Source organism: Cebus imitator, unplaced genomic scaffold (genome assembly GCF_001604975.1).
Source record: "Cebus imitator isolate Cc_AM_T3 unplaced genomic scaffold, Cebus_imitator-1.0 Scaffold18, whole genome shotgun sequence".
NCBI lineage: Eukaryota > Metazoa > Chordata > Mammalia > Primates > Cebidae > Cebus > Cebus imitator.
The window spans coordinates 13,955,943-13,982,265 of NW_016107333.1; the positions used below are offsets into that span (position 1 = coordinate 13,955,943).

At 35.5% G+C, this 26,323-nt stretch overlaps 1 protein-coding gene across 2 annotated transcripts in view; it reads right to left on the reverse strand.

Annotated features, from left to right (window-relative positions):
- Positions 1–7,242: 7,242 nt before the first annotated feature.
- The window catches only part of CDK17 (cyclin dependent kinase 17), a 120,032-nt gene continuing 100,951 nt past the window's right edge, over positions 7,243–26,323 (reverse strand). Inside the window, exons 8-17 of one of the 2 annotated variants that reach the window (XM_017516283.2) lie at positions 25,990–26,084; positions 25,640–25,702; positions 23,412–23,535; positions 17,227–17,347; positions 14,841–14,938; positions 14,232–14,337; positions 12,130–12,172; positions 11,043–11,133; positions 9,706–9,783; positions 7,342–9,182 (exon numbers count right to left, since the gene is read on the reverse strand). In XM_017516283.2, coding sequence (XP_017371772.1) covers positions 9,145–9,182; positions 9,706–9,783; positions 11,043–11,133; positions 12,130–12,172; positions 14,232–14,337; positions 14,841–14,938; positions 17,227–17,347; positions 23,412–23,535; positions 25,640–25,702; positions 25,990–26,084 — 857 coding nt within the window. In that variant the 3' untranslated portion in view covers positions 7,342–9,144. Of the gene's footprint in view, positions 9,784–11,042; positions 11,134–12,129; positions 12,173–14,231; positions 14,338–14,840; positions 14,939–17,226; positions 17,348–23,411; positions 23,536–25,639; positions 25,703–25,989; positions 26,085–26,323 lie in introns of both variants that reach the window. The other variant, XM_037733921.1, reaches the window with a different exon arrangement.

The following is a 26,323-nucleotide window of genomic DNA, read 5'->3' on the forward strand; positions in this document are numbered from 1 at the left end:
GCAGCAACCATTTGTAAGGTTGCTATCATGCCAGGCACTGTTCTAAGTGTGTTACATGGATTACTTTATTCAGTTTTCCTAATAACCCTATGAGGGAAGTACTATCATATACCATTTCACAGATAGGAAAACTGAAGCCTAGAGTGGTTAAAGAACCGACTCAAGGTCACAGAATTGGCCAGGTTTCAAACTGAGCATTTTGATTGGGAGGCAATGATTTAATCTATAGGACTTTAAAAGAATGTAAATTAGCAATTTACATCTTCACTTAGAACAGTATCAAGTGCATACAGACTTTTCAGACATGTTTGCTCTATCATTGTTTGCTGGGAGAGCAGATTTTCAGTCACTGAGAAGCTGGCCATACCTAGAGTTCTCTAGTATTGACTTTATTCCTAGACCCACTCCCTAGTGGTGCGTGTGTGTGTGTGTGTGTGTGTGTGTGAGTGAAAAGCTTGACTAGAGCTTAGTTCTTAAGATTTTAAAGACACATGTTTTAGCCAGCTAGGAAGAAAACATTTCTATTTGTGTGTGTGTGTGTGTGTGTGTGTGTGTGTGTGTGTGTGTGTGTGTGAAAAGCTTGACTAGAGGTTAGTTCTTAAGATTTTAAAGACACATGTTTTAGCCAGCTAGGAAGAAAACATTTCTATCACCAATTTTTGACAGCTACATTTGTCTTTGGTTCACTCATAGAGGAGACAAATCCAAGTTAATATTACATAACTGACAAAAGATTTTTTAGAATTACTCGATTTCTTAATGCATGTGTGCCTTAATTTATCAGCAACTCTTGTTTCCCTAAAATGTATCACGTACTGGGATAAAAAAGTGAGCAAGACACAATCTCTTTTCCTTCATGAAGCTTGTGGACTAGTCAGGGGAAATAACGTGTGATCAAGTGTTGCAGAGTTAAGTATGAGAATGCCATTGGGAAGGAAGGCAGTTAAGCAGCAGAGCACATAACCCAGTCTGTAGTGCGGTGTGCAGGGCAGAAAAGGCTTTCTGGAAGAAAAAATTAAATTGATAATGAGTAAGAGGAAGAAAGAGAAGAGGGATAGAAGAGCAAGCAGAGGAAAGAGGATGTTTCACAATAAGGTGAGGTGTGAGGAACTCAAAACATTAGTATGGCTGGATTTACCCTCACTGAGAACAAAGCCTCATCATATGAGGTAGTAATATAGACCAGTAACAGAGTCAAAATTGAAAAGGGGGGGGAAGGCAGGGAGACTTCTAGATTCCTGAGGAGTAATGATGCAGTGATTAGCTATGATTCTGTAGAACAGCAAGATGGCAGGATGGGGCCCTCTAAAATAACCTTTTTCAGTGTTTCTGGAATAACAGTGCATGATCATCATCCAAGGATGAGCTACACAGCCTGGAACAGCACCATGTCACCCGTTCACTTGACAACCTCAGCAGCACACATATATGAGGTAGAAAGTAAGATGAAAATGATGCTTAAGACTATTTTGACTGCCAGGATGTGGAATTATTGTCAGTACAGCTGGAGAGTGGCAGTTTCAACTAGCACTGTTCTAGGAAAGACTCACAAGAGTCCCAAGGGAGTCTTGTGTATGTCCCAAGTCTGTATTCCAGACCTCAACCAGAGCCCAGGGGAGCCATCCTTTTGTAAACACACAAGAATGTTGGCAGAGGCTAAGTTTCCCTTACCCTCTGAAAAGTGCTTGCATATCATCCAGAGGGTCACCAGCTACATCTTCATGGTCATCTTTATGATCCAGCCCAGGTATCTGTATCACTACTGCAGCAGGGCTAAGGTGGAAGAGAGCAGCAAGAGCAGCCGTCAGGATTCCTATTCCAGCCTCAGTCTTTCTCTCCCTGTCCCCCTCTCACAGATGCACACCTGCACACCTAGCTTTAGTTTACAGTCTTTGAAGTGCTAATCTTTCAAAAATGGGTTTTCAAATTAGTGGAATTTTCTCACTTCTCTTAGGGGAAACCCATGAATGAAAAGTCCTCCCCATCATCACAGATTGAAATTTTATATTCTCTTCTAATCAAAGTAGCTTTATATTCAGTGGCTTGGTCACCTTCTTTCTGTTGGGTCTAACAGAACATTGGTGACTTTGGTGGTTTTTCTGGGTCAGTGAAGGAAACTGCTTATTGTAATAACTTCAGCCGGGAATGATGACAGCTGAGGGAAACTCCTGCCTATCTGACTAAACTTAAATCTGAATTTAAGATTAGAAAATAATTTCAGGCTGGGCGCAGTGGCTCACATCTGTAATCCCAGCACTTTGGGTGGCAGGGGCAGGTGGATCACCTCAGGTCAGGAGTTCAAGACCAGCCTGGCCAACATACTGAAACCCCATCTGTATTAAAAATACAAGAATCAGCCAGGTGTGGTGACATGCGGCTATAATCCCAGCTACTCAGGAGGCTGACACAGGAGAATCGCTTGAACCCAGGAGGCGGAGGTTGCAACATGCCGAGATTGCACCACTGTACTCTAGCCTAGGTGACAGAGCAAATTGCCTTCTGAAAAAAAGAAAAGAAAAGAAACAATAGTTTCAACTTTACACTAAACAAGAGGGGAAAATGTACCTTTCTCTTGGGTCTAAAGTAATGCATTAAAAACTTTGGAAATTTCAAGTTTGGAACATAGAAAAGTATGCCAATTCTTCAGCAGCCTGCTTGAGGGCTTGTGTTAACACTTTTAAAATTCAGCTGCAGAATACAAAACTAACACACAAAAATTACTTGTCAATCAAAAAGAATCAATGTAAGAATCTAGATTAGAATATTTAAAAAATAAAACCACTGACATTATAAATAATAAACAACAGGATTTACATTTGGGGATAAATCTTTTAAAATGATATAAAATGAAAATAAAAACATATAGGCAAATAAAGGAAGAACATGAAAATGGTACACTACAACAACAACAACAACAACAACAACAACAAAACAGCTAAATACAAGGCACTATGGAAGAACTGAAGAACAAAAAAGCACATAACACATACAGAAAACAGCTAAATGACAGACCTCACTCCTTATCAGTAATTATTTTAAATGTAAATGTTTTAAAGTCTCCAATTAATGGGCACAGATGGGCAGGGTGGATTTAAAAAATGATCTGTCAATATGCTATCTACAAGAGACTCACTTTAAAAACACAGACACTGTTGTTTTACTTTGAAGAGGCTGAAAATAAAAGAATGGAAAAAGATATTCCAAACAGTAACCAAAAGAGATATGGGGTAGCCATATTTTTGTCAGATAAAATAGACTCAAGTATTAAAAAAAAAGTTACAGGAGACAAAGGACATTATATGTTGCTAAAAGGTTCAATCCATCAAGATAGGTAATGATTATAAACACATATGCACCCAGTAACAGAGCCCCCAAATATATGAAGCATACACTCACAGAACTGAAAGGAGAAATACGACAATCCTAGATATCAATACTCCCACCTCAACAATGTACAAAAGAACCAGACAGATTAGGAAAGAAAGGAACTGAACACTACAAACCAATTAGACCTAACAGACAACATACTAAACACTCTACCCAACATCATTTTTCATAGAATGAGACATACTTTCTCAAGTACACATGAAGCACTCTCTAGAACAGACCATATATTAGGCCACAAAACAAGTCTTAATAAATTTTAAAGAATGAAATCATACAAACTATCTTCTCTAACCGTAACGGAATGAAATTAGAAATCGATAACAGAAATAAAAAGGATTATAAGACACTACTGAAAAAGTTTATGCCAGCAAACTGGATATAAAAGGACAAATTCCTAGAAACACACAAACTACCAAAATTGACAAGAAGAAATTAAAAATCTCAATTATATATAACAAGTAAGGAGACTGTATCATTAATCAAAACCTCTGAACAAAAGGAAAGCCAGGACCAGATCACTTCACTGGTGAATTATACCAACATTTAAGAATTAACACCAATCCTCAAACTATTCCAAAGAACTGAAGAGGAGAGAATACTTCTTAACTCATTCTCTTAAGCCAGCATTACCCTGATACCAAATCCAGACAAAAACACTATAAAAAAAGAAAAACTATAGGTCAAATACCTTACAAATATAGGAAAAAAAAATCCTCAAAAAAATATTAGCAAACTGAATTCAGCAGCATATTAGAATTATATACCATAACCAAGTGGGATTTATGCAAGGCATGCATATGAAAATCAATATAATATACATCAACAGAATATATAAAACAACATGATCATCTTAATTGATGGAGAAAAAGCATTTGAAGAAAATCCAATATTCTCAAGATAAAAATACTCAAACTAGGAAAAGAAGGAAACTTCCTTAACACGTTAAAGGCCATACATAGACACAGCTAATAGCATACTCAACGATGAAAGACTGAAAGCTTTTCCCCTAAGTTCAAAACAAGACAAGGACACTCTCCTTCATCACTTCAACATAGTACTGGAAGTCCTAGACACAGCAATTAGGCAAGAGAAAGAAATAAACAGCATCCAAATTAAAAAGGAAGAATTAAAACTATCATTCCTTGCAGGTAACAAGATCTTATGTGTAAAAAACCCTAAAGACTCCACAGAAAGCCTGATAGCACTAACAATCAAATTTAGCAAAGCTGCAGAATACAAAACCAACACACAAAAATTGCTTGTATTTCTATACACTAGCAATGAAAAAAATCTAAAAAGAAATTAAGAAAATAATTCCATCTACAATAACATCAAAAATATAAGATGCTTAGGAATAAATTTAATTAAAAAGGCAAAAGACTTATATACTGAAAACTACAAAATTTTGCTGAAATTAAAGATGGCCTAACAAAATGGAAAGACATCTTGTGTTCATGGATTGGAAGATTTAATACTGTGAGATTATAATAAAAAAGTGATCTACATATTCTAATTTAATGCAATCCCTCTATCATAATCCCAATGATGTTTTGTTGTTGTTGTTATAGAAACAGAAAATTTCATGCTAAAATTCATATAGAATTTCAAGAGACTAAATAGCTACAACAATCTTGAAAAAGAATAAAGTTGGAAGACTCACATTTCCTGATTTCAAAACGTTCTAAAGACAGTCATCAAAAATTGTGCTACAACTCTTATAGCTAGACATACAGGCTAATGGAATAAAACTGAAAGCCCACATATAAACTTCATGTCTGTGGTCAACTGATTTCTGACAAAAGTGCCGAGACCATTCAATGGGGGAAAGGACAGTCTTTTCAACAAATGGTGCTGGAAGAAAACTGATATTCACATGTAAAAGAATGAAGTTGGACCCTTACTTTATACCTATAAAAATTTAAATGGACCAATGCTCTAAATATGAGAGCTAAAAATATAATAAACTCTTAAAGGAAAAGAGCAAATATTTATGACCTTTAAAACCTGACAATACTTTCTTAAATATGACACCAAAAGCACAGGCAACAAAAAAGAGAGAAACTAGATGTTGTTAAATTAAAAGCTTTTGGCCAGCGCAGTAGCTCATGCCTGTAATCCCAGCACTTTTAGAGGCTGAAGCAAGTGGATCACGAGGTCAGGAATTCGAGAACGGCCTGGCCAACATGGTGAAACCCCCGTCTCTACTACAACTATAAAAATTAGCCAGGCATGGTGGTGGTACCTGCCTGTAATCCTAGCTACTCGGGAGGCTGAGGCAGGAGAAATCACTTGAACCCAGGAGGCAGAGGTTGCTGTGAGCTGAGATCACACCATTGCACTCCAGCCTGGACAACAGAGCAAGACTGTTTCTCGAAAATAAAATATAAAAACTTTTGTGCAACAAAATGACACCATAAGAAAGTGAAAAGACAACCCAAAGAACGGGAGAAAATAATTACAAATCAAATACCTCATCAGGGTGTAACAGACAAAATACATAAAGAGCTCTTACAACTCAAATGACAAAAAGACAACCCTATTTTTAGAATGGACAAAGTACTTCAATAAGCCTTTGGATAAAGGTTTATCCAAAGCAAATAAACAAATGGCCAAAAAAGTATGAAATGATGCTCCACATCACTAATTAGGTAAATGCAAATCAAAACTACAGTGAAATACCATTTCAACCTACTAGAATGAATATAATAAAAAAGAAGAAAATAGGTACTGGCAAGGATGAGGAGAAATTGGAACCCTCATGCATTACTACTACAAATATCAAATAGTACTGCCACTGTGGAAAACATCCTGGCAGTCCCTCAAACAGTCAAACATAGAATTATCATATGACCCAGCAATTCCACTCCTAGGTGTATATATTCCCCGAATAATTAAGAACATGGACTCAAACAGATACTTATACTCCAAAGTTCACACAGCATTATTCACAAAAGCTAAAAGGTGGGAAATCTTAGTGTCCATCAACAGATAAATCAATAAACCAAATGTGTACAATCATAATAGAATATTCAGTCATAAGAAATGAAGTTATGATACATCTTAAACATGGATGAACTGTGAACATTATGCTGAATAATTCAGACACAAAAGGACAAATATGGTAGGACTCCACTTATTTGAAATACCTAGAATAGCCAAATTCACAGATTAGAGGTTACCAGGGGCTGGGGGAAGGGGGAAATGGTTCAGAGCTTCTGTTTGGTGTGACGAAAAATTTTAGAAGTAGATAGTGGTAACTGTTATGCAACTTTGTGGCTGTAATTATGCCACTGAATTGCACACATACAAATAATTACAATGCCAAATTTTATGATATATACATATCTTAACACATTTTTTAAAAGTAAAGATTAAAAACAACCCACATAAACTGTCCCGAGTCCAAAAGATAGGTTATTATGTTAACAAGTAGTTTTTCAAATGAAAGTTGATAAAGCATTCGACAGAATGCAGCTACTCCACATACCTTGAATGACATAGCCAACGTGGGTTCATAGTACCACTTGGAAAAAAAAAACATAAAAGGCATCTTCTCTTACCTTTAAGAATCTTATCAGTTTAAGAGGAATCATAAGTATTCAAAGTTCCAAGTTTTGGAGTTTCAATTACCTTCAATGCAATGTTTTCAGGATCTGAATGATGCTCAAGTAACAAAAATAAAACAAAAAAACAAACACTTGTTTGCTTACCAAATTCCTTAAGGAAGAAATATCCCTAGGAATTCCTAGGAAGAAACATTTTATGTAACAAATGGATATATATTTTCACCTTTTATATGCAAGAATTAAGCCTATGGAAAATTATATGTCAAATTTGCAACAAATCAAATATACATGAAATGACAAATTGATACTTTAAAATTGAGAGTGCTATTAAAAAAACAGCAGAAATTATTAAGCAAATGATTGGCACAAACAGAAAGCAGTTATCACCTCTAGCGAAGTGAAACTTCATTATCTTAAAAATGACCCATAAAAGAAAAGGACCCCACTCGACACCACCTTCATCCCAAAGAAAGAACTGTGACTCAATAAAACCACATTTTAACAACATGGAGATTTTGTTATTATAAATTTCAAAACAAAATGAAGGAATTTCCACATATTTATAACCTTCAAAGAACAATATTGATACATGTCTGTCAGTTAGAAAGAACAGCAGTTTGTTAGGCTACAAGGTTTAACATAAAACCAATTTACAAATGTGAAAAGGAGTAGTGGTCCAATATTCACCATTACACATGAATCTGTTTCTTCCAAAAAAAGTTTTTTTTAAATTAAAATTTCAGTATCATGAAATCTGAAAATAACACTCCAAACATGCCACAATCACTATTCACAAATAAAGTTAAAATGAAATATACAAAAATCCACTTAATACTGTTAAATAACAATAAACTACAAGATGTCCTGAACAGAAATGGTAGGACCCCTGAATGTTTTACAGTGAATTTCAGGAAAAGAAATTAAGTTATGACTATTTTCATGATATATAAGGCAAAAATTTACACGACCATTTCAAAATATACCAATTAAGATTTATAGTTTGTAAGATGCACTACACAAATAGTCCTTAAAAGTGAACACAAATGCTTAAAATACTGTTACCAACACCAAAGTGTGTTTATGATGTTCAAAGAGATGCATAATTAAAACTAATATTTAGTATCTCTGGTAAACAGTAATACCCACAATAATTTAAAGCAATCCTGTAAGTTCTCATTTGTCTTATTTGTAATTTATCATGGCTCATTTCAAAGACATATTACAGCTTTAAGCTGATTCCAAGTGAATGTTACTGAAACACACAGCCCCCAAATGAAAGAAATTGTTCCCCAATGAAGTATCAACCTTTCTAATAAAATAAATGTATTTGAAACAAAGCAAGATCTTTCATGTTTGCAAGACCTTTCATGTTTGAATGGACTTCTATGGTTAAGTTTTAACTAAATTTAAAGCACAATGTAAAACAGGTAAGTGTATTAGTATACAAATATCCAGTAATATGCAGTAGACATTTCTAAAATGAGGAACGGGCAAAAAATAAATAATTTTGGAGCTTTAATTTGTTGGTATCTAATGTGAGATCCTCAAAATGTCAGGTATTCACTTGCTTGAATCAACTTCTGCATCACATGCTTATCTAAACATAATGTGCTTGTCAATCTCTTAGCTACTCTATTTGCCAATATTCACTAAGAAATTATATAGCATAAACTTAAAGTGTTCAAGATGGCTCACTTATTTTACTGTTAAGCAAAGCTAAATTTACATTCCAGGAAACACTGCAGTTTAATTTTAATAAACAAACAAAAAATGCAGCAGTAAAACAATTTGTGAGGAGAAACAGATGCATTCACATATAATAAAGCCACTGCAACTTCAGGCATTCAATTGTTGTGTTAAATAAACAGACAGTAGTTATTTAGCAGCAATGATTCCGCAATAAATAATGCACTGTGTTTCTCAGTCCTGCACAAAAATTGCAGCTACAGTTACATCAACCTACTGGCTCTAATGGCAGAGAAGACCTTAAAACCGACTGTACAAAAAATTGTCACACTGTGACAACAAATATAAAAACAATCTGTAGGTCTGAAATAAAAGACTCCACTGTGAAGGGACAGTGTAGACAAACGGAGATTCCAAGTCCACCAAAAGAAACAGTTGCCTTCAGATCTGAGTCCTTGATTGGTAAGAAAGGCTGGGGGCTGGGCTTGAAATCATGTTATCAGACTTAAAAGAGCATGCTCTGTCTTCTGTTCTTCCCATGTCCTAAAATATAAAGTCATTTTATGAGGCAGTTCAAGGTTCAGCTTTATCCCACACAGTTATTTGGTGACTAGGAAGCTAATGTTCCCACCAGCAAAAGCTAATATTCCAGGGTAAGAGTGATCAGCACTGTCTTAAATGACCCTTCTGTTGATGGGGTTAGTCTACAGCTTCTATGCTTCGAAGTGATGAACCTGATGACTAGGGAAGCACAAGATGTGTCTTCTGCCTCAGGTACCAGGGATGGCGTGTGCAGTGATAAAGCCAGGTCACTTGTAAGTCTTTATGCCATCTGTAGCTTTCAGGATCCCTGACTTGACTGAGTCAGATTTTTCTCTGAAGATTTACTGAGCTGCCCACATCATACAGAAAAGTAAGTACGTGCAATGTTAAACATACACAGTTGTGGAATGCACTGTACATTGGTTTTTACATCAATAATTTTACTGATCAATTTATAAACCAAAAGCTTGGTTCCACGCAAAAATTCATGATCGACACGTGAAATGGTTTATGACAAACACACCTGTCTCTGGATAAGAAGAATTTCGAAAACCCGGATCCTTTTGCAACTGAATCTCTTTCAAACTGAATATTGATACACCTAAAATGCATAGACAAAAATTATTAGGTGAAGGTCTAACATTATTAAAACAAACACAAACTATCAACAAATGTTTATAAAGCATATACTGATTCAATACGAAACCATTCTACAAGGTGATATCCCTGCTAAAATTTTTCCTTTTTGTCCCAATGTGTTGAGGAGAAAGCCAAATAAATGAAGTAATCAACCTTCAGAACCTTTCTTCTCCCAACTCTGTGTTAGAGCACGCTGTGAGCAGGTGTTTCTCCGAGGAGAATATACACCGTCTGTTCCAGGACTTTCTGGGGTTGGGAGACCCAGTTAAAATATATTATCACACTAGGTATTAATTCTCTCTGTCCTTTATCTCTGTCTCCTTAGATGACATGAAGGTATCAGGCCCTCAAGTTATCTTCAGAATTTTAGCGACAAACAAGGAAAAGGTTTGTATAATCATAACTGCCTACCTCAAAGTGAAACTTGATATTAAAAATGAAATACAAATATATTTTTGAAAAAACCTGTAATTCATCTCTTTCATATCTAATCTCTGTCAGAGAGGTATTCTTTCATTTAAGCCTATCCAGTAAAGTTGAAGTGAAAAGTATTAAGGATTTTTTATTTCAATTAGCTTTGTCACTGACTGCTACATAAGCCTCAATGAATCAATATTGCCTAATAAATGAGAATGGGAAATTTGAAAGTTTTTGGCAGCTTAGTTCCCAGATATTCTTCTAATTCCCCAGTCTCCTTACTTTAAAGTAAAATACCGTGATAATCTAAAAATAAAATGATACGAGTAAAATCAATGTTACTCAAGCATGGGAAATTTGCTATTTCAGTGACTCTGCCAATACACTCATCCATGGGGATAATGAGTGACCACAATAAAGGAAAATGATCTTTGTATCTTAAAAAACATATTTTCACAAGAAAACACTTTATGTTTCAGTTGTGTTTCATTAGTTTTTGCTTGAAATCCACTTTTAACAACTCTAAATCAAAGCTAGATTGGGCCTAGGGACAATGCTTGTCATCAGATGGCATATTCCAACTAAAATCCAATAAGATTAATGATCCACAACTAGTGTTACAAGAAATAACTAAATCACAGGGAAATAAGACATACACCTCCCTTCAAGAAATTCTGATTTAACTACAGAAAAGTCTAAAATCTTAGGCTTATAAATCAATAACCGTCTTCCCCGATCTACCCCAGTCCCTAACCCTGGACAAATAAAAATAAAGGGGGAGAGACACTTTAGGATTTCTCTTACTTTCTGGTAAAGCATGTATTCTTGGTCCCAGACTTCGAAAGTACACATGTTTCATGGCCTCTTCTGCTGAAACCCTTTTCTTAGATTCATACTGTGAAAAAGCAAAGAACTGCCTTATTAAGCTTTTTCTCTAATTACTGTAAAAAGTAGGAGATGGTCAAATTACCATTTATAACTACTTTTAAAAAATCTTGATTATTTAATATACTAATATACTATTTTTCAAGCAATGATTTGGAATACTCAGTTATCCTCTAATTTGATTTATTGTTGAGACTGTGTAATAATATCTCAGTTCTACATTTCTAAGATAAGGCTGGATCTTAAATAAAAATTTATATTACTTGTATTTTCTGAAGTGAAGAAAAATTAAAATATCTGACCTGTGTTGTTACTTTTCTTTATGAACACCAAATGACTGGTGGACATATATCCAGTAACTTTATGGCAGCCATTCTTAATTAGCTATCCAATACTCATTTCTCTTTTTTCTTTGATAATACAGCTAGGTTTATTCAGGGTGTCCATCAACTCTGATAGATGAATCATGAATCATAACTGCTCTAAATTTAGACTAATTATGACAATCCTGCTGCCCAATCCTAGTCTCTCCTACAATTAATGTTCTGGCCAATGAGACTTGGAAAGAAACCTCATAGGGGTTTTTGTAAAGCTTTTGCTTCCAAATTGCAAGAGGACTAATGTGGCTGGTACTACCCTTATTGTCACCTCTTATTCCTGCTTTGGAGAGAAATATGAATGGTATTTGGAGGCAGAGCATCCTCCAAAGGCTGTAGGTGTAAGGAAAAGGGAACATAAGAAAGCATAAATTGCAGAGAATGTGGCCTTGACATGGTTGATTAATGCCAGTAACCAACTACCTTAGACTGTTTTATGTGACAAGAGACCCAGACATATTAGCAGAAACCAACCATGTTTTTTTTTTTTTTTAAACTTAAACACGTGCATTAAGCCGAAATAATTTTGTCATTAACAATACTGAGGGAAGTACTACTGACCCCATTCTACAGATGAGGAAGCTGAAGCTTAACTACCTATTTAACAATTACAATAAGATCTGACTTACCTGAAGAAATTTTGTTATCAACTCAATTCCTTCAGAATCTAACCTAGAAACAACAAAGAATAAGTAAAAATTTATTCTCTCTTAGCTGGTAAAACTTTTCAGATAAAACTATTTTCTAAGTGTTTTAATCTGCTAAATTTAAGCGCCCTAAACCAGTCACTCTTGTTGCCTTCAAATAGACTCAAATTTCTTTTAGTCTTAAAAGACTGGCCTTGCTATTTAAGAATAAGCCATAAATAACTTGGCTTCAATTCAAATTTTCAATAGCCAAGAACAAATTATTAAAATTATAGAATTTTTAAAAAATCACCATGCTGTCTCAAAGTTAACTTATAGTATTAAGAAAGTTTAAATATTGTATTACTTTTCACAGTGCTTCACTGAAGGCAAGCATAAAAGAGCATCATTTTCCTATTACACAGGTGAAAACATAGAGACAAGTGACCCCAAAATGTATCACAGTTGTTCAAGAAAAACACAGAAATGAGCTATTCAACAAATGTTTACAGAGTAGTCTGCTCAGCAACGGGTATTAGAAGGTATTAAGTTCAATTTAAATATGATACATAACGTCATAAAACTTCATCAATACTAAAGATGAAATTAGTCTAACTAGGGGTGGTAAGGTTAGGGATTATCTTTTTTTTTTTTTTGAGACAGAGTTTCGTTCTTATTGCCCAGGCTGGAGTGTAATGGTGCAAATCTCTGCCTCCCAGGTTCAAGCAACTCTCCTGGCCTCTCAAGTAGCTAGGATTACAGGCATGTGCTACCACGCCTAATTTTGTATTTTTAGTAGAGACAGGCTCCATGTTGATCGGGGCTGGTGTCGAACTCCTGACCTCAGGTGATCTGCCTGCCTTGGCCTCCCAAAATGCTGAGATTATAGGTGTGAGCCACCACGCCCAGCCTAGGATTATCTTAATGGAATAATCTCTTGATCAGAAATAACAGGTTCTATCTTACACTGCCTTTCACTGGTAAAAGTACAATTGTGAATAACGAAATATTTTCTTCCAAGTGCTCTCAAGTGGATCCTGTGAATGATGCAGTCTATACATTCTATGTAGTTTGCCATTCTAGCACGTATCCAGAGTTCCCTGGGCACAGACAAACTAGGTGCTACAGTCATGGAGACTGCTTCAAAGAAAGGCTTCAACCTTCTACACTGAACAGTACCAAAAGCAAGCAATAATTAAAGGACAGAAATAGAATTTCTGCTACTTGGGAGAGACACGCAAAAAAAAGCACAGCACATATTATTATTCTTCCTAAGAAAATCTAGTCAGAATGGTATTAGTTGCTATAGTAACAGTAAGAGTACCAACTCACATAAATACTTTAAAAATATTTTTGGTGTCATAATTATTTTGCTGTTCCTTCCCTAACTTGAAAATAAAAGAAAGCAGAACAAGTGTCTTATGCTGTGAGCCATGTGAATGGCTTTGGGTTAAAACAGATGATGGCCTTATTTGGTATCTTGGTGACTTTCAAATGTTTTTTGGCGGGAGGGAGAGATGGAAAATGTAGTTACAGGGGTTATTCTATGTTATCTCCTGAAAATGTAATACATTCCACAAGTAAAAATGTTCTGACTCAAATTTTATTTGGAGTCTTGGGTTGATCTGGGGATAGGTCTAAGAAGAAACTTAAATGAATGGCTGACATTTAGATGCTACATTTTGCTAAGGAATCAAACAGAGTTTATATTCTTCAAATATGAATTACATCATTAACACTGGCCAAAATACTGCTAGGTTACCTTGTGTTACAGAGTCAAGATTTTACTAACATAACCCTTTCTTAAGTTTTTGTAAGTAAATACAGAATAATTCTGTAGAAAGCAAAATAGAAATTTCATCATAATCTTTGTGGTACAGACTAAAGTATTCGTTAATCAATGTCTTTTTTCTGGGAAAAGGAATATCTACATAAACTCCAGAATTCTAATACATATGCAGTTCTAAATTAAATTCAATCCTAAAATATGTAAAGGATTGTGTGTATTATACATTTTTTCCTGAATCTTTACTGTGGCTAATTCTTCAAAAGACTGAAAAGAATCATGTGAGTGTTCCCCCTTTTACATAAGAAAAAAAAAATACCTGGGTGCATGGTTAATTAGAGGCTGTGGTTTATATTTTGGAAAGTTGTAGTTCTTGAACTCCTCATTTGAAGAAATACCTGGCCAAGTTTCCTGAGATGGAGTTCCTGAATTTTTTAAAAAATTAAATATATTTATAAATACACATAAAATTTATATATAAATTATATATGCATATATATAACAAAGTGTCTTAGAGAACAATTTACAATTACTAGCTGACTTAACTATTTCAGCTGCAATTGAAATGATAGATATAAACGTACATGGACTTTTTGTTTGGACTTTGCAATGATACTGTAAAAAGGATGCCTGGCCCTTTTTCTATCCAACTGATACCACCAAAGTTAGCAATATTCCATAATAATATGATGACACCCAATTTTCCATAATAATTATACTGTTTTTCCATAAAATCTTTATTGCAAAGATAAAACTTAGATGAAGTTACTTAGAAGGATCTTCATAGTGTCCATTCTAATTCTTCTAAGTAATATCTATTTATGTTAGAATCAGTATCAAATTTTAAAATACATATTTTAGAGATACAGTCTTATTAAGCTGGTCAATTGCGGGTGCAAAATCATGGGGAAAAGATTTCTCCTGTTACCTAGCAGTCGGAAAATTAAGTGCAGTTCATCTTCCACAGTTGATCCTGGAAATAAAGGTCTTCCAGAAGCCATTTCAAAGAAAATGCAACCAACACCCCTTTAAAATAGATTATGAAAAAAATTGAGCAATTCATTTACATATTATGAAGCACAAGAATCTTTCCCTTAAAATTGTCTCTCTGGGGAATTTTGCACTAGCCTGTTGAAAAATCTCCTGAAGAGATATTTTAGATCTAACTAATTTGCTCATATTTACCCTGTTCTCAATTTCTATGTTGCTATATCTGTTTTTCCCACTTAAAATATCCAGCTCTCCTTTGCATAATCCTTGAAGAATAACACTAACAACAGCTAACAGTGACTGAAGGTATACCATGTGTTAGAAATGGTTTTTTTAAGTATATCAATTATCTCATTGAATCCCTATATTAGCAATAGTGTAGACCATGGATTGAAAGTAATGAGAAAGGAAGGGGGAAAAACAACGGAAGAGATATAATGGTCTTCTAGCAGATGACAGTGACCTAAGCTGGGCAGGAGAAATGGAGAGAAGCAAATGATTCCAGATGTTTTGATGCAGGAAGCAGAAATAGAACATGTTGGTACAGGTTGGTGTGTGCAAGAGAAGGAAAGGAAATGGATGGTGGTTCAAAGAATATTGTCATCTAGGAACTGTGTGAACATACATAATTTAAGACACAATCCTTCCATTAAAGGGCTCGTAATCTAGTAACTGTATATGAAAGTTGATTTTATATATTAAAAGTTATACAGAAAGTAAAATGATACAGTTGCTATGAAAAACAGTATGGTCGTTCCTCAAAAGCTTAAAAATAGAATTACTATGTGATCCAGCAATTCCACTCTTAGGTATATATCTAAAAGAACTGAAATCAAGCCAATACAGGAGGACTGCTTGAGCCCAGGAGTTTAAGACCAGCCTGGACAACATGGCAAGACAATGTTTCTTAAATAGAAAAAGAGAGAGAGAGAATTGAAAGCAGGGTCTTGAAAAGATATTTGTATACCCAAGTGCACAGCAGCATTATGGACAAATGGGTAACAGAAGGTGGAGTATATATTTAATGGAGTATTTTTGGCCTTAAAAAGGAAGGAAATTCTGGCACATGTTACACGTGAATGAACCTTAAAGACATGCCAAATGAAATAAGCCAGTAACGAAAGGACACATACTGCATGATTCTACTACTGAGTAGTACTTAGAACAGTCAAATTCATGGAGACAGACAGTATTACAGAATAGTGGTTACCAGAAACTGGAGGTGGGGGAGGGGAATAAGAGAAATTGGTAAATAGGTACAGAGTTATGGTTTTGCAAGATGAAAAAGATTCTAGAGGTGGACAGTGGTGATGGCTGCACGACAATATAAATGTACCTAATGTCTCACTACTGTACACTTAAATTGGTTAAAATGATAAACTGTATGAGTATTTTACCACAATATTAAAAATTAACTTTTAAAAGTTATATGAAACATTTTATATAATTGTTCAAGACAACAATAGAAAAAGGTATATGACTTATTACCACATGAAGAACATGGAAAATAAATGCAACCACAGTTCAGAGGAAGGAACTGCCACCACAGCCTAGAGTATATTCAGGAAAGATTTTTGAAAAGCTGCGTTTTGAACGTTACTAGGATCAGCCCGAGTTTGAGGGCCAGAGTGGACATTCCAGATGGGTGGACTGGTATGAACCCCAAGAGCAAAGTCCACGTTATTCCTGAGGTATAGTGAGTATGCCATTTTGTTAAAAGGGAGCACTTGTGTTGAGAAACAGTCTGAAATAATTTGAAAAAAGTAGTTTACAGACATCTTATGTTAAGTAGCAGATTGAGGAATTAATTGCATCTTTGATAGGTAATAAAGGGGGTGGCAATAAGTTTGAGTAGAAGAGTGTCATGACTGAAGTGGTGTGTGACAAAGATGACTACAATATTTTAATTATTACTTTTAGTTCAAATTAAGGCAGGAAGATTTTGGTGAATATTAAATGATGATAAAATAATAATTTTGTTTTTTAAATTACTATGTATTAGATACTCTTCTGAGTGTTCATTCAGTCTCAATATCACCTACAAAACTTCAAAGTAGGTACTGTTACTATTCCCATTTCCTTAAATGAGGAAACTGAGGCAAAGGCCAATAATTTGAATAAAGTTAACATATAGTTCTAGATGACAGAATTGGTATTTAAACCTAGGTAATCTAATTCCTATGTCAGAACTCATTAATCACTATTTATATTATGGCTCTTCAAAATAATACCTCCTTAAAAGTTAAATACTTATCAATACACCCTGCATTAACAGCTACATTCGTTTAAAATTATAAATGTCAGTGACATCTATGTATATTTACCACATGTCAATCTGTGTTGAGTACTCTGAGGAACCGAGAAGCACATCAGGTGGCCGGTACCATAGTGTGACAACTTCATTTGAGTAGGTCTTTGTGGGAACCGACTTGGCTCGGGCTAGTCCTTCATGGGGAAAATAAAAGAAAGGGTTAAGAAAAAGCTGTAATGGAAATGGATCTCTCAGCCCCTATCCTCACCATGACTCTATTCAAAGGCATGCCTGAGATGGCTAATTCATAGCTTCTTGAAGCTTCAATATTAGCTTTATGAATTTGTTGTGTGTGTGGCTCTGAGTCGGCAAATCCTTACGCAGTTGAATTAAATAAGAATTAATTCCACAACCATGCTTACTTTTATGTTTGAATACACCTAGTACAATATTCTGGGTTAATCTAAATTGTCTTTATTTATATGTTTGAATACACCTGGTGCAGTATTCTGGGTTGATCTAAACTCAAGATGTTTTCCTTTCGTCCATGAATCGTGATGCCAAAATTATTTCCCAACTGCAATTAAATTAATCCAAAATAGGCCCATGACACTGGCAGACAATTTTACTTCTAACAGCTATGAGCTTTTGTCACCTTTTAACCTAATTCCAACTTTCATTTGTCAAACCACTTCTTATCAAAAACTCTGAAGTTATTGGTCCATAATCTTATTGAGATTTACTGACCATTTCTTTGCAAAAATCGACTTTTTCCTTGGAATAAAATTACAATGTTGTTCTGTACTCTCTTTTTAAGTTTTAAGTTACATGGATGATTTTGGAGTAAGATTTCAGTGCCCTTAAATATTATTAATTGCTGTTCAAGTCAGGGGTGCCCAATCTTTTGGCTTCCCTATGCTACAATGGAAGAGGAACTATCTTAAGCCAAACATGAAATAACACTACCACTAACAACAACTGATGACCTTAAAAAAAAAAAATCGCAAAAAAAAAATCTCATGTTTTAAGAAAGTTTGCAAATTTCTGTTGGGCTGCATTCAAAGCCATCTTGGGCCACATGTGACCCATGGGCCCTGGGTTGGACAAGCTTGCTGTAAATGATGTAAAACATTTGCTATTCCTTTGCTAATTTAATATGGAATCCATTGACTATCCAGAAATAAAGGCTAGAGTTTACAATTTTATCTCAAGTCACTAGTGTGAGAGAGCTATTATTACTACTAAGCCTCTAAATCTGAAGAAGCAACTTAAAAAATATCTGGAAAATTCTAACTTATTTTGCCACAAACAAGGAAGAATTTATTTTTTCAGCTAAGACTGCAGTTATATATAACTTTGTATATCTGATTTAAATATCAAATAAGAAAAATGTCATAAAAGAATTCAATACTTTATTTTGCTGATGTCAGAAATTTAAATAATTAGGCAGGACTCAGACTATCTTAGTTCAGTGAAAGGGTGAAAGGGTGTAACTGGAACAATGTTGACATTATTTTATTTGATTACAAGTTTTACTCTAGCATCTCAACTTGGTGAAGTCAAACAAATTATTTTCCAACCAATTCTGGTAATTAATTAATAAGATGGAGGTAGCTTTCTGACCTCTCTTCTTGATATTAAAAAAAAAAAAAACAAGAATAAAGACAGAGTTGAATATACTATCTCATGGAATAATCAGAATTTCCTGTTGCCCTGTGGGTAGTAGATAAAATGTGCCTGGCTTGCTCTGTAGAGGTTAGAACCAAAATTGAAAGCACTCAGAGTAACTCCTGATAAAAGTAGGGCTTTTTTTCCTTCTTTTTTGAGATAGGGTCTTGCTCTGTCACCCAGGCTAGAATGCAGTGGCTTGATTATGGCTCACTTAAGCCTCAACCTCCCAGGCTCAACTGATCCTCCCATCTCAGCCTCCCAAGTCGTTGGGACTAGAGGTATGCATCACCAAGCCTGGCTAATTTTTAGATTTTTTGTAGAGGCAGGTTTTTACCATATTGCCCAGACTAGTCTTGAACTCCTAAGCTCAAGCAATTTGTAATCCCAAAGTGCTGGGACTACAGGTGTTGGCCATCACACCCAGCCAAAGGTAGATCTTTGAGAGTCCCTGACATTCCTTTCGCATTTCTCTTTTTTTGAGACAGAGTCTTGCTCTGTCATACAGTAGCGTGATCTTGGCTCACTGCAACCTCTGCCTCCCAGGTTCAAACAATTCTCCTGCCTCAGCCTCCCGAGTAGCTGGGATTACAGGTACCCACCACAACACCCACTATTTTTTTGTATTTTTAGTAGACACGGGGGTTTCACCATGTTGGTCAGGCTGGTATCGAACTCCTGACCTCATGTGATCCACCTGCCTCGGCCTCCCAAAGTATTTCTAATATCCAAGTGTGGTTTCTCTTCACTGTCATCCATTTTGGGATTGGGACTAAAGAGCATTAAATGCAGCTTGGCTAAGAAAGAGAAGAAGGAGGAAAGAGAAAGACAGGATGAAAAGGGATAGTGGCTAGGGGAAGTAAAGAGAAAAAAAAAAGAGAGAGAGTAACAATTATTACAAGGGAAATAACATAAGCTGTGCCCAAGAAGAGACTTTATGAAAGCATAGGCAAATAGCTTATAATTTATTGTTCAAACACAGGTGACCCATACTTTTCCTTTTTAAGGAAGGAAATGCAAAAAGCAATTTACCCTTCAAATGGCAAAGTATTAAATGAGCAAAAGTATAGGAACGTCCAGAACAAATTCACTATTTAGTAACAGTGAACAGTTAATACTTAAAACACTCGTCTTTATCAAATTTAATGAAATACTCCAAACATAAAACTACCATAATCAAGGCTGGGTGTGGTGACTCACACCTGTAATTCCAGCATTTTGGGAAGGCAAGGCAGGTGGATTGCTAAAGGCCAGGAGTTCGAGACCAGCCTGGCCAACATGGAGAAACCCAGTTCACCATCACTACTAAAAATACAAAAATTAGCTGGGTGTGGTGGGCACCACTGTAATCCTAGCTATTTGGGAGGCTGAGCCACCAGAATCGCTTTAACCCAGAAGGCAAAGGTTGCAGTGAGCTGAGATTGCACCACTGCACTCCATCCTGGGTGAAAGAGCAAGAATCAGTCTCAAAACAAACAAACAAAAAACTACCATAATCACTTGTGAAAATTTATAAATTCTAGTTATGGAAAACTGCATGGGTTTTTAAAAACTAAGTTCTCTAAGAGTATTCAAACTCTCAGAATGTGGAATACAAAAAATTGAAAGCTACTCTACAAAGTTCCTTCAATATGAAAAAGTTTACTTTCTAAAAGCAAAAAGAACATTTCATTTTACTTTCAATTCCTTAAAACCAGATTAGCTAAAGAGGTATAGATAAATAGCTCCAATTAAATTATTGAGCATATAACAAAAACAAAGTAGGCCGGGCACGGTGGCTCATGCCTGTAATCCCAGCACTTTGGGAGGCTGGGACAGGCGGATCACCTGAGGTCGGGAGTTTGAGACCAGCCTGACCAACATGGAAACTCTGTCTCTACTAAAAATACAAAATTAGCCAGGCATGGTGGTGCAGACCTGTAACCCCAGCTACTCAGGAGGCTGAGACAGGAGAATTGCTTAAACACCGGAAGCAGAGGTTTCGGTGAGCCAAGGACCACTCCAGCCTGGGCAACAGGAGTGAAACTCTGTCTCAAAATAAAAATAATAAATAAATATATACATACATACAGAGTCATGATGGCAGGTATATTAAGGGAACTCCTTTCAGTAGTTGCTTCTAAACTCTTTGCTCTCAGGACCCATTTTATACTCTTGAAAATTATCAAAGACTTAAAGAGCTTTTATTTATGTAATTATATTTACTGATATTTGCCACATTAGAAATTAAAACTCAGAAAATTTTAAAATATTATTTTCTCTTTAAAAACACCACCCACTATATGTAGCATGAATGGCATTTTTATAAAAAAAAAATTTTTTTAAATAAAAACAAAACCTAGTAAGAAGAATGGACTTCTTTTACATTTCTGTAAATTTCTTTAAGTCTATGGGGTCTTGCTGTGTTGCCCAGGCTGGTCTTAAAACTCCTAGCTTCAAGTGTTCCTCCACTTCAGCCTCATAAGGGCTGAGATTATACCTGTGAGCTGCTGTGTCTGGCCTAAAGTCTATTTTAACAGATGACACCTGGTTGCGGGGCACACCTGTAATCCCAAAACTTTGGGAAGCCAAGGCAGGCAGATTACCTGAGGTCAGGAATTCAAGGCCAGCCTGGCCAACATGGCAAAGCCCCATCTCTACTAAAAATACATAAATTTAGCCCCGTGTGGTGGCAGGCACTTGTAGTCCCAGCTACTTGGGAGGTTGAAGCTGGAGAATCGCTTGAACCTGGCAGGTGGAGGCTGCAGTGAGCCAAAACTTCACCACTGCACTCCAGCCTGGGCAACAAGAGCAAAACTCGATCTCCAAAAAAAAAAGCACACAAAGAAACAATAGATGACACCTGGATTCCACTTTTTTCATTCAATCTGTTGTAGTATGTTGCTTTGATACCTATCACAGTATGTATCACAATAGATCAAATATACGTATTACAACATACATATATGAAGGAAGTCAGATCTCACATAGATATGACATTGAAAGGAGGAAGAGCATTTTAATAGCCTTTTCTGATAATTGTAAATAGTCTTCGATACTACATCAGAACTAGGAAGTGGTGGTTTCTTGAAAACTATGTGGTAACAGAAATTTTATCAATAAACCTCTCATACTTTGTTGCACTAAAATTCACTGATCCATCTTGTACTTTAAACGGATTTTCATCCATGCAAGATTCTGTAATATCATGCATTAGCCATTTGGAAAACACTGATTCCCCGAGTTATACATTCCAAATGTTTTTACACTTTTTCAGCATATCGAAAAACTGTGTTAAAATCACCATCGATCTCATCAGAAAAGTCTCTAAATATTGAAAAGCCATCAAAGCAGATCCAAATTTCCAATTTTATTATGGGCAAGAAATACTGTCAGTTATTTTCCTTGAAATGATAGGCTTCCTTCATTCACATTTTCAGGAAAATGTCTGCCAAATTATCTAAATCTGAATAACAATAGTTTGTCAGTCATTTAAGTATAAATGGTGTCCCTTCAAATAACAGGGCTAGTTCAATATACACTCAAATAATCACGAAAGCACTTTTCCTTGAGGCAACACACTATTTCTGCACGAAGCAAATGCATTTTATGTTGACTTCCCATTTTATCACATAAAATATTAGAAATGTAGTCAAGGATGGAAATTAAATACAATTAATAAATTTTATTGCTTCATCATGCACCTTTTTAAGTGTAACTGAGTTTTCCCTTTAAGTGTAGTGGTAAAGAATACAATGATGGCCCAGGCACGGTGGCCAACGCCTGTAATCCCAGCACTTTGGGAGGCCAAAGCAGGTGAACCACCTGAGGTCAGGAGTTTGAGACCAGCCTGACCATCATAGTGGTCAGGCTAAAAACACAAAATTTGCCAGGCATGGTGGCACATGTTTGTAATCCCAGCTACTTGGGAGGGCTGAGGCAGGATAAATCACTTGAACCTGGGAGGCAGAAGTTGCAGTGAGCTAAGATTGCATCATTGTACTCCAGCCTGGGCTTCTAGAGCAAGACTCCATCTCAAAAAGAAAAGAAAGAAAGAGAAAGAGAGAGAAAGAGAGAGAGAGAGAGACAGAGAGAGAGAGAGAGAGAGAGAGAAAGGAAGGAAGGAAGGAAGGAAGGAAGGAAGGAAGGAAGGAAGGAAGGAAGGAAAGAAGGAAGGAAGGAAAGAAAGAGAGAGAGAGAGAGAAAGAAAGAATACAATGATATATTTTGGTGCCAGTACTTTGATGCATACTAAGGAATCAGTAGTTTTACCCGTTATTACTTTGGGATCATCATTGCAAATATTAACACAGTGAAAAAGGCCAATAACAGGTAGTACATTGGTAATAAATTTATGTTTGGAGACTTCCTAAAATAGTCTCAGGAGCCCTCGTGGTCTATGTCCACAGCTGAGAACGGCCTGTACCTTTTAGAATTTGCTGCTAATAACCAACATAAATCACCCACCAAAGTTCTGTCAAATATCTTATTTTGTGGGCTACAGAGAAAATTTCCAAACCCACATAAAAGCCAATGGTGTGTTATGACAGTGATTGGTCTTTTAAATGTAAGAACCTGGAAGTATTAATAAATATTCCATATATTCCATACCAAAATCTGCTAGCTTTAGTTCTCCTTTTTCATTAATGAGGAGGTTCTGTGGTTTCAAGTCTCGATGCAATACCTTTCTTCTGTGGCAATATGCCAAACCACGTAGAATTTGGTATAGAAATAGCTATAGAAATAAATAAATAAAAATTAGTCTTACAGATGAGACATGCCTTAGTATAAGCATAAATGATGGTAAGCAGAAAAGCAACTGGCCCAGAGCATTGTAACAGGAAAAGGAAAGTAACTGCATCCTTAAATACAATGTCTTTTCCTTTTATAGAATGGTTTTCTGAATTTAATAGTTTATTATTCTCTTTGAAGTATCTACCTATTTTCTAGTCTGATAATATCTATGGAAATAAAATGAAACATCCTTCTAGCAGTAATAGTTCATTTACTGTGGAGAGTGACTTTATATATATCCTCATACACTTACAGGCCTACTAAGGCTTACATAGTTTAATCAAGAAATTCTGGCAAAACAACCAATCAACCAACCACCCCTCCCACTCATCTCTCCTTAAAAAACAAAAACAAAAACTCTGATCTGAGGCGTGTCTTAAAATAAGGCATTGGAATGGGTGATTTCATGAAAAGTCTGAGGTATCAAAGAGAATGCTGCTGCACAGCTCTAGCAAACTACTTACTATAAAAATAACCCACACCCGCTTCTATCACCCACCTCTTGGGTACTTTACTTTCAGCACCTCCTACTCAGCCTTCAAAATCTACTGTAATTCAAAAAGGGGCATTAGGACTGTAGTGTTCTGAATGACTCTGAAAAAAGCAATTCCTATAAGGCTGGTGGTAGAGTTTTTGTTGCAGCTTTTGGTAGACAGAGGGTTATGGAACACAGAAGACCTTTGATTCTCTGGGGTTAACAAAAAGAATCTCAAGTACAGAGGATTCAAGAGTTTCCCCTCAGTTCACTGTAGGTGAAAAACAGCATCAGAACACTGAGTCTCAGCCAAGGCAGCAGATTAACGGTATGCCTGAATGAATTCTCTATGCCAAAGTCTCTTCGTAATTATGTTTTTAAAACTCTAAAATTACTAATTTAATGTATTCCTGTTATACTTTATATTTTGAAAGTATAAAGGCCATTTAAACAAATAAATAATGAAATGCTTTCCAACTTAAGCTAATCATATAAACCTGGAGTTAAAGAAATAACATTTGTGGAATTATTATCACTAAGGACCTTGTTTTATTTCCAAATTGTTGCTAATAAAAAAGCAGGAAAAACAAAATTAAAACCACAAAAAGATACAAAATGACAGTTATAACACTTTGCAAACAAAAAATGTAAAATATAATGAAAACAACCCTGACAAAATATATATGGAAGTACATTTAAAGCCCTATTTTAAAATTCTTAGCAATGTGTTATCCATATGTTCTGAGCTGTCTTTTAGTAACAGAAACTGGCTTTCCTTTATAACCACCAAACTTAATATTTTTTTTAAATGTTAGTTTAAAATTACTACCTACAGAATTAGAAATGTCTGAAACACATAGCTATGACAACCTATTTTCAGAATAGGTTCTTACATATTGTTGACTAAGTTTGGATAAATAAATCTTTACTAAATTTGGATACACCACTCAGGTCAAAGAAACCTACTGTAAGAATACAAACTATGCCTGATGCTGTTACTTAGTTACAGAGGTGTCATTTGGGACTGACTTTATGGCAAATGTTTTTAGCATCAAATTTTTTAATATGTTGTAGTAAAAAAAAGACACTAATTATCTTACTTTTCTTCCTGACAGTATAGATTGGTATTTCCAGCATAGTGTTCACAAAGCCTGCATGTTCTGGCCTTATTCATCGGTCCTGAAAAGTTGCTGTTTTATAATTAAATACCACTTACTTGGGGAGTCACTACTTAAAGAAGGCCTTTCACAGAATGCAACCATCATTTGTATTTAATTACAAATGTTTTTAAAGCAGAACATACCTGTACATGTATTCTATATCTAGGACAATCAGTTGTAATGTGAAATGTCAAAAGAATGAGGTGGTTCTAAAAAAAGGTCTGATCCTAAGAAAGCTATAGTGTAGTAAACAGGTTCTGAAAAAATACTCCACATTCAGAGGACAATAACCTATTTAAAAGGCCAAACAGAAAACCCTGAAGAATAGTTAGGAGGCTGGTACATTTCATTATATAATGTGATTCACATATGCTTTAAACACAAATTGAAAATTACACACGAAAACATACCTTTACGTTGTGCATACTCATGATGTTTCCACAGTCATCCATGTACTGTTTCAGGTCTTTATCCTGAAAAAACACAGCAGTCTGCTAAGTGATACACAGTTTTCAGAAGGTTGTGACTGGTTCACTTAATAGTGTTTTAATTTTTTAAAATAAGTTGTTTTTCAAGAAAAGATACTGGATGAACCACACACATAATTTAACTAAAAACTGATAACAACAAAGTCCCTTGGGCTGTGAAAAAGTCCAATTTAAGCACAGCTGTATTTTAAAGAAAAATAAAAAATTAAAAGTCCAATTTACTATGTTTTTCTAAAGCAAAGTTAAATACTGAATTTTTATGAAATGCTTACCAGATACTCAAACACCAAAGTCAAGGATTTATCTGTGTGAACAATGTCATGTAAGGTTACTATATTTGCATGTTTTAAATCCTTTAATAGTGAAACTGCAAAACAGAAAAAGAAAGATAATTATTTACTCTGTGGTAGTCTTTATAAAAACCTGAAGTGAGTTGAACATATGAACTGATTAAAAGATTCTCTTAAGTTTAGGTGTCCAGCAGTGGCTCACACCTATAAAACCTGTCACTTTGAGAGGCCAAGGTGGGCCTCTCACTTGAGCCCAGGAGTTCAAGACCAGCCTGGGCAACAATGGCAAAACTCAGTTGCTCTTTTTTTTTTTAAA